Source organism: Sus scrofa, chromosome X, assembly GCF_000003025.6.
Source record: "Sus scrofa isolate TJ Tabasco breed Duroc chromosome X, Sscrofa11.1, whole genome shotgun sequence".
NCBI lineage: Eukaryota > Metazoa > Chordata > Mammalia > Artiodactyla > Suidae > Sus > Sus scrofa.
In genome coordinates this window covers 108,755,289-108,771,531 of record NC_010461.5, presented here as the reverse complement: position 1 = coordinate 108,771,531, position 16,243 = coordinate 108,755,289, and the positions used below count along the sequence as shown (strand labels likewise).

General features: G+C 48.9%; 1 protein-coding gene across 1 annotated transcript in view; it reads left to right on the top strand.

The window, feature by feature from the left end:
* HS6ST2 (heparan sulfate 6-O-sulfotransferase 2) overlaps positions 1-15,955 on the top strand; it is a 288,400-nt gene extending 272,445 nt beyond the window's left edge. Inside the window, 3 exon segments of the mRNA XM_021079794.1 lie at positions 12,840-12,952; positions 12,955-13,374; positions 13,377-15,955. Coding sequence (XP_020935453.1) covers positions 12,840-12,952; positions 12,955-13,374; positions 13,377-13,711 — 868 coding nt within the window. The 3' untranslated portion in view covers positions 13,712-15,955.

Sequence of the window (16,243 nt, the reverse complement as noted above, 5' to 3'; positions counted from 1 at the left end):
TTCCTGCATCTGTGAATTGGACTGGACCTATCTATTTCACAGGCATGTTGTAAGGATCTAATGAGAGAGAAAGAAGATGTGCTTTGTTTAAAAAAAAAAAAAAAAAAAAAAAACAACTTTGCCATAGAGAACTTTTTAGAAGAAGGGAACAAAGAGAGTGTTATGCCTTCAGAAGGGTTTGGAATAATAGCTCTTTAATCCTTGAAAATGAACAGAGAAATAGAAATATTCCAAATTATTTAAGACCCTCCGGAGTTCCCATTGTGGCTCAGTGGTAACGAACCTGATTAATATCCACGAGGATGTGGGTTCCATCCCTGGCCTTGCCTAGCGGGTTAAGGATCTGGCGTTGCCGTGAACTGTGGTGTAGCAGCCGGCAGCTGCAGCTCTGATTGGACCCCTAGCCTGGGAACTTCTGGATGCTTGCAGGTGTGGCCCTACAACAACAACAAAAAAGAACCTCAAAGGTGACTCACTTGTCATCTGAACTGTGTTTGGTATATTCACATGCAGCCACACCGGCCTCTCTAAAAGGTATCTGCACATATTTCAAGTGTCAGAATATTCTTCCCACAACATGGCTGTGTTCTCCCCTCAAGCATTTCTAGTAACTCCTTAGCTCCTGAATGTTAAAGGGAGGGGGCAGGGCAGGGAAAGCAGAGGACTTGGAAAGCAGCCCTAGGGAAATCAGATCTTGTTTTAACTTCGTGTATTCATGACTGATGATTCTGGCCAGGAGGAGAAGTCTGATCAAAACTGTCACCAAATGGCCTCATTTGAAAATCCTGGGCTTTCTTCCAGCGGAAAGGATCAGCACCCTGATTGGGACTCTGGCTGCAGCCTTTCATGGACCGGCCCTGGCCCGTCTCCTACAAGCTGTGATTTCAGGAAGGCTTCATGCCCCTTAGTCCTTGCCCTACTGCTGCCAGAAATTCTCCCGTCAGTGAAGAGTGTGCAGCCTTGTCCCTCAGGGTTTGCGTCTCTAGAATGCAAGTCCTCCTGGAGGTGCCAAGTATACGACACCTTGATGAATGGAGTTTGTCTCTGCACTTTCTTTCCAGAACTAAGGTTTTCAGCAGCCTAAGCTGAGAGAGTCCAGGAGGAAAAGGTGAGAGGAGGAGGGAGGTCCGGGACAGGGATGGAGAAGAGCAGAGGACAGCGGCTTCTAGCCAGCATGAAGGACAAACAAAATTCTAGCTGAGGGTGGGGTTTCCATCCTCAGTGGGGAAGTGTTTGAGGGAAAGCGCCCTTCTTCACCCTTTCAGGTGGTATTGCGTGGGCAACAGTCTCTACTGGCTGGAGAATGTCAACCCTGGGCCTGAGGGGTGGCGGCAAGCCAGAGGCAGGGTAGTGTTGAAGTTAAGAGTGCGGCTTGGGGAATAAGGCGCTGTTTAGTGATAAAGGATCTGAGAGGAGGAGCTAATGTACAACGAGGTGAGGAGAAGGCAAAAAGGAACATTCTGGCCATTTCCAAGGCTTGATGGTAGATGTTCCATTAACAGACTCACCAGTCTGCCTTCCCATAAGGTGCTGAGCCCGGGCTGAGAGATGGGAGAGGTGCCAAGTAGTCTGGACCTTTAAGAGATGTACAGCCTGTTGGAAAGACAAGAGAACTAGATGGTTCAGGCATCCCCTGGCGGCTTAATGTGCAACAGAGAATAGTGGGGGAAATACTGAATTGGAATTTAGGGGACCTGATTTCTGATCCTAGATGCGTTGATGAGTTGGGTATCCTTGGGCAAGTCATTCTTTGGTTTGAATTTCAGCCTTCATCCGTAAAAGGGTAGCTCTATATTTTGTGCTGTAACACTTCACGGGATTGTATCAGGAATGAAAGCTCTAAGAGCAGAGAGTCTTCCATCATTTCACATGAAACTTCTGATTGTTATTAACCAGCCTTCCTTTCTTCACTCCCTCCCTGCCTTCCTCCTTCCTTCTCTCAGGATGTCCCTGGGTTTGCTTCAGATGACCTTTCTGAAACACCATTGCGGGAAGGGGGGTGGCATTTTAGAGTGATCATCCTGGGCCTTCAGTCCCGCTTACTGTGGGTCTCTAGCTCTGAGAATTAAGTGCGATTCCAGGGAGGAAAGTCAAGCCAATGGGGAGAGCTCTGCAGGTGGCTCCTGCAGCCCTTAAGTGAATCTGACTCCCCACTGTCTTCAGAATGAATGATTAATGGAAGAATCGGAGGGTGGGGCCACCCTCAAGCATTTGCCTGCGGTTGGAAAATCAGAGCCAGGCATCTCTCTTAGCCTGACTGTTGATGTTTAGTCCTTTTCCATGGCTTCCAAATCTTGCAGTGGAGACTGAGTGAGCTTCTGCCAAGCAGAGGGGCTGCCTTTTCCTGAAGCTGGTTCTTGTTTGTCAGTCACCTGGAGCATGATATTCTGAAACCTGAGGAAGGTGTCAGAGACTTGGCTTTGGATCACAGCCCTGCCACAAATGGCTACAGCTCTGATTCAACCCCTAGCCTGGGAACCTCTGCATGCCGTGGGAGCGGCCCTTAAAAAAAAAAAAAAAAAAAAAGGCAGAAACAAACAAACAAACAAACAAAAAAAGATGCCCTTTCTCGTACTCACTCCAGTGAGACGTGGGCTTCTTTTTTTAGGTAGAGAGGTTGGGAGTGGGATTAGTGAGTTGTTTTTCCATTCCCAGTGTCACCATCAGAAGAAACACTTCCTTCTGATCCTCGGAAGGCTGTGCCGGCTGCTGTGTTATCAGCAATTGTGCCTTTTGCAGCCTGAATATCTGCTGCCGGGGGTAGGGTGGGGTGGGGAACGCTCCTCCCAGGGGAAGGAGACAAGACCCTGCCAGCCCTAGAAATTCTGCATGGCTCCCATTCTTCGCACTGGAAAAATAGCACGATGCCGAGAGCAGGCATTTATCTTGACGAGTTTTCCTCTAACATTTCCCCAAAGCCCCCCCCACCCCAGAAGAAGCACGTGGCCCGCAGGCCCAGGTGAGCCAGGACAGCTGGCGGCCAGCGGCTCTGAATGAGCTGCAATGCTGGTTATCGACCGCCTGTTTCCTGATGCCCCGTCTTTGAGGAAGTCCCAAAAGGATCCCGTGGGTCTCCGCATTTCTCATGGTCTGGAGATGGCAGGCGAGCCAGCTCTCTGGTTTTCTCATCTGCGGAATGGCCAGTTGGGGCAAGAATGGTCACCAGCCACACCCCACCCCTGGCCCCCAGCTCTGCGGTGCTCTGATCCCACCCCCAAGGGTCTCTGAGGGGCCGGAAGAAAGCAGGGAGCCAGCCCCTCCTTTCGCGTCCTGGCGTATCCGCCTCCCTCCAACCTGAACCTTCCTGCTCTGGCCAAGCCAGTTGTGCCCTTGACCTGTTGCTCCTTAAATTGTGCTCTGTGCCCAGGTCCGAGTAAGGATGTACAACCTGCTGAGAACATCCTAGCCAGAGGCTCAGACTCACCTGGGCAAAGGCCAAATAGGGGATCATCAGCCAGGGCAGCAGGCAAGGCTTTGGGCTCGGGACACGCAAACAAGACAGGCTGTCATTAGCAAGCTTTGTGATTTTAGGAAGGTCGAATAACATTTGTTTTTCTTTCTTTTAGGGCCGCACCTGCGCCATATGAAAGTTCCCAGGCTAGGGGTCGATTCAGAGCTGTAGCTGCCGGCCTACACCCCAGCTACAGTGTCGCTGGATCCGAGCTGCCTCTTCCACCCACACTCCAGCTCGCAGCCACGCCAGATCCTCAACCCACTGAGTGAGGCCAGGAGTTGCACCCGCATCCTCATGGTTGCTAGTCGGGGTTGTTACCACTGAGCCATAACGGGAACTCCTGAGTCACCTCTTTTAACTCAGTACCCTTACCTGTATAGCAAAAGCAGCAACAACAATCACAATAATAATAACTAACAGTGGTTGCGTTGAGTGTTCTCTCCCAAGCTGGGTTCCAAGAACGTTATATGTATTACCCGTTTTATCTTCATGGAGACCCAGGACAGGCGGTATCAAGGATGCTGATCCCCAGAGCAAGACTTTACCCACCACGGTCCCCACTGGCAGCATTTAGACACTCCCCCGGCTTCCTCCTGTCCCCTGGGGGAGGTGAAATTTGCTCCTTTTCACCTCTGCTCATTCTTTTGGAAGCAGGAAGGAAACCGACCCCTCTCCCTGGCTGTCCTAGATGCCAACCCCCGGGGGTGACAAATTGCCAGGGGCATGCCACGGAGAAACAGGCAGGAAGCTGAGAAGTGCCAGGTGGGGCGGGAGGAGTCCTGGAAGGGAAGGCAGGAAGCCTGGTTTGTTAATCAGTGGCAGAACTGCTCTCCAGAACGGGTCCCCTTCAAGGGGCCCCAGCTGCCTCATCTACACACCAAAGGGGTTTTTCTCTAAACGTTCTTTCCACCTCAGAAACACACTGAGTATTAATGATCCGAGACTCACACCGTAATTTTAGAATGCCAAAAATTTCGGGGGGGGGGGCAGTGTAAGCCGCACAACTTCTTATGCCGCCGAGAGGTGGAGTGGACTCTGGGTGAAGGCTGGTAACTACGGGTCATAAAACTTGGAATTTCACATCTTGTTAAAATTCTCAGCTTTCTCACTGTTTGCAAAAGTCCTTAGATTTATGTACTTTGGAGCCTCCTGGGCTTTGGGAAGGAAGCGAGCTAGATTTCCTCTAAAAACAAGTAAATATCACCAAGGACTTATTGTGTGAAGACTTCCAGGTTGGGTTTGAATTTACCGACCCCAGGAATCGTTTCTTCCCTTTCAAGCTAACAAAAAACCGTCCTGTTCCTGCTTTTGTCAAGGAAAGAAAAGAAGAATGTTGTAGAAAAACATCCTTCTGTTTCATGAGAGCCTGTGTGTGCTCGATTGACCGTTCCTCCAGAGGGAAAAAAAATCAATTAATTAAAGCATTGATTAAGGTGGTATTTTCCATACACAGAACTGCTCCTTCGGGTGAGGTGTGAAGAACAGCGGAAACTCTCCTCCCTGCCGGGAGAACTGGAGAGCTTACTTGGGGGAAGGGGTGTGAGACCTTCAGCCTTTTCTGAGTTGGTTTTCCGTCCAGTAGATGCTTTTCTGGTTGTGCGGTGCACGGACTGCTAAGGACTGTAGGTCAAGCCATTCAAAGAGCCAGTGAACGTCTTGGTTGTCTTACAAGTCAGGGGGCTCCCAAGGATGGTCCTGCCCACCCCCCTCCCCGGGTTGCCTAGTCGTGAGCCCACTGCATCAGCTCCAAGGGGAAGAGAACGGCCCGATCGTCGAGGTCTTCCTAGTGCCATGAGGCTCCTCAAGTGAAATCAGGGGTGTTTCGACAAAGGTTCGCAAGAGCATCCACCCACTTCCAGCTCCCACCCCTCTTTTATGAGGCTCCTGCCACTGCCGATCCCAGGGTTTATGGGACTTCTCTTTGGGGACAGCCAGTAGATGCGTCACGCAAGAAAAGCAGTTCAAAAGGCAACTCCAGGGTTTGGGGGATCCAATCCCATTGGACCCATATTTGCCTTTGAATCAATGAACTCTACTTTTATTTAGTGTGTTGCTCACATATTAATGTTGTTTGATCTGCAAGCCACCCCCCTCGCTTTGATGGAGTCGTTTACATGCAGTGGGAAGGTCCGTGCAGTTGGTTTAGACATCATTAACCCAGGAAGGAGACCAGACCTTCGGTGTGAATGACTCAATGTCATATGACATCCCCCACAGAAGCTACGTAGGACCACTAACCACAGCTCTTATTTCTGGACCACTCATCATTGCTCCCAGAACAAGATGGGCACAGGCTGAATTTTAAATACAAAACTAAGCTACAGGTAGAATAAAATGTAAACTCCTATTGATTTGGGCTAAGAATTTGTTTCCTTTTTTAAATTAACTTTTTATTGATCGCTCCTATGACCTTAGCTTGTACAGTTTTGCTGGTCTTCTTCCATAAAAAATGGCTTTAATATTTATTTCCTCTTTCAGTGGTGCAGGAAAAACTTTATTGTGGCCTTTTGTGAACCGGTGGCTCTAAAGGAAAGTGAATGTTTAATCCTCATAACTCTGCTCGGGCCAAGTTCCCTGGGCTTTTCCTGGACGGCAGTCAGCCTCCTTAGGCTTGTCTTGTCATGCTTCTCCTGGGGGCTCGCTGGGCTTGTCCATACTCTGAGGCCACATGTCTAGGACCGTGGTTCTCAAAGCCGAGCACACATGTGCACCAGAAGTTGCTGGGGGGCTTGTTCAAACAGATCACCAGACTCCAGCCCCGGAGTTTCTGCTTCAGTGGGTGGACCCAAGAATGTGCCTTTCGAACCGGTTGCTAGGTGATGCTAATACTGTTGATTCTGGGGCCACAATTTGAGAGCCACTTCTTCTTTTTGCTGCGGCACGCAGTGGCTTGATATAGGGTCTCAGTTCCCAGAGCAGGGATTGTACCTGGGCCGAAGCAGTGAAAGCACCGAGTCCTAACCAGTAGACCGCCAGGGAACTCCTGAGAGCCACTTCTTTATCTTGTTCAAAGCAGAAGTCTCAGGTTTGTGTCCCGGCAATAAGATGGGAAGAATACGGGTTCTAGAGTCAAAGAGAAACTTGCTCATGTCTGAGTCCCTCCACTTAACTTGTGGCATGACGCTGGGTCAGATCATACCTCTGTTAGTCTCAGTTTCTCCATCCTCAAAATGGGCATAATAATATCTGATTTGCAGCATTGTTGGCAGTTCATGTGTAAGTGCCAGGCACGGTAAGGAAGTGCCTTCTCTCAGCAGCCAGATGCTTCCCCTTCGTGAGAGTGAGTGGGCGCTTCTGGGCATGGTTTAGTGCTGTCCTGGGTAATGAACCAACACAAAGACAGCTACTAAACAGATAGACCTTCAGCCCAGGAATATTCCTCAAAGTTAGGTCGATTCCAAGAACTATTGGCACCTCGCGACGTGTGGGCCACACTTTGCCTCTCAGAGCCTTGCCTTCTTCACCTTTAAAGTCAAGGCTTTAACCCAGATGATCTGCCGTCTTGAAGGTTTCTTGCTTTGGCAAGTCTGGAATTCTGTGACTTTCCACTCAGGTACTTATTTCAGGATAATCTGTTACAGTGAAAAATGAAAAAATGTATGGTTCTTGTTTTTACCCGTTAACTTCATTTAACGTCCTCAGAATTCCCAGCCTTCTTTCACATTGGGCGGCTACACAGAGAGTCAGGGACAGCTGCTAAATACGAGATTGCCATAAAAGGTTCTGACCAGGTGTAAAATGGTCTATCTGTTATTTAATACTGACATCTAGTGGCTTTTCCTTATCAAAGACCAAGATGGCCATTTTTCTCTTAGCCTCAGCTCTGCTGCTTCTATTGCAGACATTCATTCAATAATCTTTTATCTTACTATTCATCATGTATGGGATGTCACACTTTGTGCCAGGCCCAGCAGAGCTGATGCTGATAAATGATACACGGTCCCTACCCCCGCTGGAGCTCATAGTCCAATGGGGGAGGCAGACAAATCACTAGACAGTCACAACACAACACCTTGTGATAAATGCTCCAGTGGGAGAGTACCAGCACCACTGCAGCAGAGGACGAGCAGGGCAGTTAACTCTGCCCAGGAAGGTCAAGGGAGGTTTCGTGGAGGAGGCAGTTTTTGAGTTGAGTTTTGGAGGTTTCCAGGTACCCTACAAGGGGCTGACAGAAGCCTTGCCAAAGAGTAGGCACTCCATATAAAAGGGAAAAGAACTCGTACAGTCTCGATCTGGGACCAATTTGGAGTATTAAGATTACTTTTACAGGAGTTCCTGTCGTGGCGCAGTGGTTAACGAATCCGACCAGGAACCATGAGGTTGCGGGTTCGGTCCCTGCCCTTGCTCAGTGGGTTAACGATCCGGCGTTGCGGTGAGCTGGGGTGTAGGTTGCAGACGCGGCTCGGATCCCGCGTTGCTGTGGCTCTGGTGTAGGCCGGCAGCTACAGCTCCGATTAGACCCCCAGCCTGGGAACCTCCATAAGCCGCGGGGAGCGGCCCAAGAAATAGCTAAAAGCCAAAAAAAAAAAAAAGATTACTTTTACATACTTGGAACAGAGAGTACAGAGTTTCTCAACCTTGGAACGGCTGATGATTTTTTGTCTGCATTGTACAATGTGTAGCGGCCCCGTCTGGACTCAACCCACTAGATGCCAGTAGCACCTGCCTCTCCGTTGAGACAAGCGACATGTCTCCAGATATTTCCAAATGTCCTAGAGGCCAGGAAGGGGAGCAGGGTTGAGAAAGGCTTGTATAGAGGGAGCTTAATAGAGAGAAGGCTGGAGAGACAGAAAGGTGGTTACTGGGTTACCCCCCAAGGCTGTGCCTGGCGTGCAGAGGAGCTTGAACTTCACGTCAGAGTTGATAGGGAGCTGTTAGGAGTCTCTTAACTCGGTCATGGGAGGTCAGATGTGTGCCCTTTGGGGCCGAGGAATGGATGTGAGACCAGAGACAGGGAGGCGGGCCGGAACACTGATGCAGTGACCAAGTAGAGAAGTGACGAGGCGGTGGAGGAAAGGATGGGTTGGTGAGCTCTTGAGAACCAGAATCAGCAGGGCTTGGGGAAAATTCAGCTGCTGGTGGTAAGTGAGATAGAGGAGTCAAGGAGGCCCCCAGGTTTCCTGATGGGACTGTTTTTTCTTTGGTTGCTATTGTTTCCACAGTTGCTTATCAGTGACAGGCAAGAGGCAGCCTAGGCTTTGGAGAAGGCGCCAAACCTTTCACTGTGTCCTGCCTATAAAGGCACCAGGACACCCAGAGGCGCCAAACAGCGGTCTTTAAATTAACTCGGGCAACCGAGGGGGAGTCATGACTCCAATGTAGAGATGTGACACCTGGTCATCGTAATGAAGTGACATGTTTGGTCACAAGATATTTCCTTCCAATCACCACTAACTGAAACAGGCTGAGTGTGATTTTTCTGTGGCTACGCTGGGCTCATCGTTGCAAATTAAATCAAAGCATTCAGCAGCTACCAAAGACCCGCTCCCGGCTGCATCTTGTTCTGTTTTGATGACTGCCTGGATGCAGGCATTGCCAGAAGAAATAAGAAGATATGGTGAGGATATTGGGGGATGTAATCAGAATCCTGATGCCTTTGGACAGGCTTAGATTTGCTCCAGCAAGGAGAAATTAAACAGGGCCACAAACAAACGGCATCGGTCCAGGACAAAGTCGACTGGGTTTCCAAATGGCGTACGTGGAAAAGAATGAAAGAACTCAGGGGACCGTGTGTCAGCGCTGTGGCGTGCCTGCCCCAAAGGCCACTGTGATAGGAGGCCACAGGAAGAGAAATGGTGTCAAGAATTTGATGGTGAGAGACTGTGTCTACTTGTCACTTGTCAGACTGCGCCTGGAGGGCATGTTCCAGTAAAGTGGAATATATTCAGAGGCAAACAGAAGGATAGCAAGGGGACCCGAAGCAGTGTCGAGAATGGCTGGAAACCGTATTTAGCATAAAGAAGAGACACCTCGGGTGCTTCATTGCCGCCTTCAAATATCTGAAGCCACACGTGCAGAATGAAAAAAAAAAAAAAATCCCTAAGTAAGCCCTCAAGGTCTGAAACTAATAGTTTTTGCCAACACCGCCACATCAGAAGCTCAGATCACTCGCTGAGGCCTCTATTTGCCCCTTCAACTCTCTTTCAACCACCCCCTGCCCTCCATTCATTTTCTCACCGTCTTATCATTTCTGCCTCCTAATGCCTCTCCAGCCTGCCCCTTCCCCGTCTGTCTTGTTTTCTCCAGGAACCTCAACTAATGTCCTTAATCGCATCTCCGTGCGCCACACGCGGTGGTGACCTTTCTAAAACGCAGACCTCATCAAATCACTCCCCTGCCCAAAACCCCTTCCAGGCCTCCGTGCTGCCTACAGAAGTCCCTTCATGCAGCATCCGAGGCCTTGCGCGGCCGCATCCTCGGCTTCCTCTCCACGCTCCCTTCCTGCCGCTGGCCCGGAATTCCCAGGCACCTGTTTGCGGCGCCCTTGCTTCACACGCAGCAGCTTGGTCTGTGCCTTTGCGCCTGCTGACCTTTCTGCCTCACACTCCATTCCGTTCTTCCTGCCTCATCTAAGGAGGGCCCCGCATCTTAGCCCTGACGGCATCCTTGGTCCCTATGGAGGTACCTGGACGGACCTGACCGCCGGAAGAGAGCTGCCTGTGCGTCTCTGCCTATTTGTCTCTCCGCTTACAGTCCCATCAGGTCGGGGTTTCACCTCCTCCGCTGAGGCCACTGGCCACTCCTGGAGACCGACCCTTTGGCGGGTCTTCCTCTTCACCCGTGGGGTCGTTTTTTCAAGCAGCATCAAGGGTTTCCATTTGAGGCAGTCAGGCATCCCGGGCTTGTCTTCCCTGGAGGAAGGGGGCTGATCACAGCATTTCCAGGGCCTCTTGGCGTCGGAGTATATATAGCCTGGCTGGGATCGCCAGCCTGTGTGCACGCTCGCCCGCAGGCTCCTCTGATTTCTCTGCTACTGTGATCATCCGTGCAGGGGAGAGACAGAGGCTGCCCTCACTGGACTGCCCTCCCCTACGGGCCGAGGAGACCTTCCTCTGGAAGGAATCACACAGCCAGAGCACGAGAGCCTCTGTGGATGTCTGCTTCTCTCTCTCTTTTTTCTTTTGAGAGGTGCACCCGCGGCATGTGGAAGTTCCCAGGCTAGGGGTTGAAGCGAAGCTGCAGCTGCCAACTTACCCCATCCCCACAGCAACACAAGATCCAAGCTGCCTCTGTGATCCGCACCACAGCTCACAGCAATGCCAGATCCTTTTCCCACTGAGTAGGGTCAGGGATCGAACTCGCATCCTCATGGATACTAGTTGGGCTCATTACCGCCGAGCCACAACAGGAACTCTCCTGCCTCTGCCTTTCTGCGCTGCTTCCTCTCTCTCTCCACGTGGAGATGGTGCTTACGAAACATATGGGGCCTGAACGCTAACCTGGGTCAGTGCCTCCATCTGCTCTGAAAGACAAGGAAGAATTTTTAGGCAGGAGAGCCACAGGCTTGCACGGGGGTGCGCTCTAGGATTTGCCAGAAGATGTCACTGTAGGCTTAAAGCAGTAAAATAAATTAGGGCCGGAGGCCCGTCAGCTAAGCATGAAGGTGACTCCATTAGGGGGTTTTAACACCCATTTATAATGCATGCCTGGAAAAGCTGGTTGAAAGACTAATCCAAATGTGTCACTGGACTTCATAAATTTCTTTTTTTTCCAAATAATCAGACTAATTGCCATGAAGCTGTCGCCTCAGGCCTAGTATAAAGGCTTGGTAAATCTGCACCCAAAGAATGAATGAATGAATGAATGAATGAATGAATGAATACCACAGCCGGGAGGGGAAGGAGGGAGCCCAGGGGAAGAGCAGTCACCTGTGTTGGTCAAGGCTCCAGGGGAACAGAAGCTGCTCCTCGTTGGCAGTGGGTCTTTGCAGAGATGCCTTTGAGTGGCACCTGCAAAGCCAGGTGCCAGGCAAAGCGGTGAGGCTGGTGGAGGAGGTCTTGGCCTCACTCACAGATGCTTCTCCTGTGCCCCTTTTGCTTGTTTCTTCCAGAAAATCATCGAAGGTGATTCAAATTAAATAGAAAACTAAGTGTCTTGCAAAAATCATTCCCCAGCGTTTTTAATAGGACCAGCCATCGCCTTCCCAGTTCCTAACGCTCTCCCTCCTCTTCCCCAGGACAGGTCACTAAATAAGCAATGAAAGGAATTGGTGAGATTCTGCTTTGTGCCTGGTATAAAGGCAAGGGAGGAAAATGAAATGGATGAGATGAGAGTTATAGGAGAATATGCAGAACCCCTGGCCTGGAAAACACACTTGAAGCGGAGATACAAACAAGTCATGGCAATTTGGTATCGACGGTGTTTTTAACAAAGGTTAAGTGTGGAAGTGCCGTGGTGACGCAGAAGGAGAGGTGACGGCTGGCAGCAAAGCCTGCAGTACATTTTCTAGGAGGAGAGATAGTACTTGAAGGGGAACTCAAAGAATGTCTAGAATTTTCCAGTCAAAGAAGGAAAGTCACGCCAAGCAGAGGAAACACCAGGATAGATCCCAGGGTGCCCGTGTTGCTCAAAGCCCAAGGCTGACACATGCAGGTGTTCAGGCGTCCTTTCCGTGGGTAAAGAAAAGGGGCATTTTGGAGCCGATAGAGTTAACTTCCGCCGCTGGGAAGGTCATCACGTGAGTGAAGGCGGAAAGCAAGGTAGTAGCTTATATACACCCAGTGGCAGCTACCATGTCTATTTCAGTCAGTGACTAAGCACAGCGTTTATTTCTGGAGGCCCCGGGCTGCTGTGCCTATCTCTGCATTCCACTGCCATCACGGAGGAGCCAGGATGTTATGACAACAGCCAGAATCAAGAGCATCCTATCAGACATTCTTTCAGCGAGGTTTTGTTCTTTAATAAGATATCCCGATTAGGCTAGACAGGAGGAAAATGCTTTTGTATGTGGAGTGAGAACGATTAGAATGTGAGCTCCCTTGTCAACCTCGCATGACTTCAGTAAAATCACTGGTTTCCACGGAGTGTTCATTTCGTGATCAGTCAAGGGGGGGTTAGGGTGGCGAGTATGAAATCCATGAGGTCATTGGGAGCACTTGGTCATTGGTGGGTGAGAGGAACAGAGGGGAAGGAGGGGTCTGGGTGGGGGGTGTTTTGGCCAATGGGTGATGGGCGGGGCCGATGTCCCTGCTTCAGCTGCTGGACCAGCAACCTGGGTGAAAGCGTTGGCTCTCCGGACAGGCTAGCGGGACTCAGGGCGGGGGGCGACAAGTCCCACTTGCCTTCCTTCCCGGCCGGGGACCATGGCGTATGCCCTGCACCGCCTCCCCGACCCCACTGAGGTCACCCGCATCCCTGACTCTTGGCCCTTGTGCTTGGTCCACAGGAACTTCCATTACATCACCATCCTGCGCGACCCAGTGTCCCGGTACCTGAGTGAGTGGAGGCACGTCCAGAGGGGGGCCACGTGGAAAGCGTCTCTGCATGTGTGCGATGGAAGGCCCCGACCTCCGAAGAGCTGCCCAGCTGCTACACTGGAGATGACTGGTCGGGCTGCCCCCTGAAAGAATTCATGGACTGTCCCTACAACCTCGCCAACAACCGCCAGGTGCGCATGCTCTCCGACCTGACCCTCGTCGGCTGCTACAACCTCTCGGTCATGCCCGAGAAGCAGAGGAACAAGGTCCTGCTGGAAAGCGCCAAGTCCAACCTGAAGCACATGGCCTTCTTCGGCCTGACCGAGTTTCAGCGGAAGACCCAGTATCTGTTTGAGAAAACCTTCAACATGAACTTCATCTCGCCCTTTACCCAGTACAACACCACGCGGGCCTCGAGCGTAGAGATCAACGAGGACCTCCAGAAGCGTATCGAGGGGCTGAATTTTCTGGACATGGAGTTGTACAGCTATGCGAAAGATCTCTTTTGCAGAGGTATCAGTTTATGAGGCAGAAGGAGCATCAGGAAGCTAGACGGAAGCGGCAGGAACAACGTAAATTTCTCAAGGGAAGGTTCCTCCAGACCCATTTCCAGAGCCAGAGTCAGGGCCAGCGTCAGAATCCGAGTCAGAACCCCACCCCGAATGCCGGTCAGAATGGGACTCCGAATCTGATTCCGAATCTGACTCAGAGTTCGGGTCAGAATTTGAGCCGGAAGGAGAACCGGGAAAGCCGGAAGCAGAACCCAGGCCAAGAGCAGGGTGAGGACAACACCAGCAATGGCACCAATGACTACATAGGCAGTGTAGAGAAGTGGCGTTAAGTGGCCCCCCCCAAAGGCTTTTGCACACTGCTCCCCAAGCGCCAGCCAAAATGTGGCAAATCGTCAAACATGAGCGTGTCCAAACACATCCTGCTTCCTTAGGTTTGGAAGTGAAAAAAAAAAGTTAAGATGTTGCCTTTACAGTTGCCTTTCAATTGAATGTTCTACTGTGCGTGGGTAAAACAAATTTCACTATGTAATTAAATGGTCTTGGGGGAGGGGGTTGCTGGAGTATTTAGAAAATCCCAAAGCCAAACCAGACTCACCAGAAATTGCTGTTTAGATATTTTAAGAAGTTCTTAAATTAGTCATAGAGACAAAATGAAAACACAAAAAGTGGCCATCTAACTTATGGCCAAGAAGTGGACTTTATTTAGGATACACTGTTAAAATCCAGTCTTGGAAGCAAAGATTTTTTTTCTAGGGGTAAGCATGAATGTAACATACAAGAAACTCAGATTAAAACACGAAATTCCTCCTTGTCTTCTGATTTTAACGAGGAATCTATTTAAATAGAATAAGAACTGATGGTAGGTTTTTACCAAACCATGGCAAATGAAAAACATCTCTCCAAACGTGGGTAGTTTTATGTAAAAATATTGGCTTTCCAGTACAACAGGACTCATATCTTGTTATTTAAGAGATATTTAAAATTTTAAACTTTTTCTACCTTCTACTCTTTAAAGGTTTTAAACAGGGTGTCTCTCATATTAAACAAAACACTTTTTCCTCCAGTTGGACGGAGGACCGATGTAAAGAAAGATCTAATTTCCAGACGATTTCTGGGCACTGTAATCTCAACATTTCTAGAATCTTTTTGGCGCTGCTTATCATTCATTTTAAAGCTTCTCCGAGTTGTGCTCATTCCAAACTAACCTGTTTTTAGAATCTTTCTTCATCATCTAAATGGTGTGTTGCTGAATTTATTGTGATATACAATCCTGGCTTCAAGTCAGGACTTTCTATAGAATTGTCTTATCACTGTTTGTGTAGTGAGGTCCTTATCAAGAAACCCTTGAACAGGATAATAACGTGTCTAAAAATCTTGCTGAAGTTATTCTTGATCAGTTAGAATTGAACCTGAATGTGAATGAATTGTTATTTCCTTTGTGTACATTTTTATTGTACCGTTTCCAGTTGGGCTGGCACTTTCTAGCCCGATAGTTCTTTTTCGTGTCGACAGAGTGTAAACAATTACAAGAGAAAAAAAAAGGGGGGGTGGAATAAGCCTTAGGCTAGCCAGAGTGATTCAGTGATTCCACTCAAAGCTGTACCCCGGTACTTTGGGTGAACCATGTATCAGGTTTTGAGAAAGAACAAAAGGAAAGAGGGTCCTGAAGTGAAGTTAAGCATCATTGGAAGCATATGGGTTAAAGAAAGTGATTTGTTATTGAAAGCCTGTGCGGAAGTTCTTTTAGGGTATCTATTGTGAATTCTGCGGGGCAAAAGATGGAATGTAACCCACTGTGCTAGCAAGCATCCTGATTCTGGGCAGTCTCCATTTTATGGGTTTTGCTCTCCTTTCTTAAGGATTTAACAGTAAGCCCCTGGCTGTCAATCAAATAAGGCAACTGGAAATGGCATTTATGTTTTCACGAGGGACAGGCTTAGAAGTGTGACCGTAAAGTCCCATCTTGTACAATCTGCTCATTTGCATGATCTAGTTTCCTCTGTAATGATAACGCCACAAGCTGGATAAGAAGCTGAGCATTTGGGTTAAAAAATAAATGTTCTTGACTCTGTGCTTGTATCAAAAGTCTAAATTTTGTCTAATGGTATCTGCAGTCCTGAGACTCTGAGAACTGGAAAACTGAAGGGAAAAAGAAAATTGTTTTTAATCCCAAACACCTTGAAATCAGAGTGAAACTATTTTGTGTACTTTGTGTTTTTAAAATAATGATTCTGTAGATCACTGTGGTATTTCGATTTTGTTTAGTTTTAATTGATAATGTTTGCTCTTAAAACTGTTGGAAAGCAGGATGAAGCCCGAGCCAGTGGAAAAGCTTGTTACAGAAAAAATATCGTGTGTTATTTGCTGTGGTGTGCATGGTTTGCAGAGATTAAGTGCATTTTCTCTGTCTATACTGATTTATTGTATATAGGGGATATTATAAATATACATTTTGATCATCCTGTAAATCCCATGATTTCAACTGTAAACATCTGTCCAATGGTGTAGCTTTACCAGCTATTCACTGATTTTGTGTAATTTAACAATAGATATGAAATAAAGTTTAAATTCCAGGCTTTGAGTAATTTCATGATTTCAAGGTTGGCAGCCCCTAGACATTATGACATCACAGAGAGAATTCTCTTTTCTCAAGGTGTTTCTGGAGTTCCCGTCATGGCGCAGCGGAAACAAATCTGCCTAGGAACCATGAGGTTGCGGGTTCGATCCCTGTCCTCACTCAGTGGGTTAAGGATCCAGCGTAGCCGTGAGCTGTGGTGTAGGCCGAGGACGCAGCTCGGATCTGGTGTTGCTGTGGCTGCAGTGTAGGCTGGCAGCAACAGCTCCAATTGGACCCCTAGCCT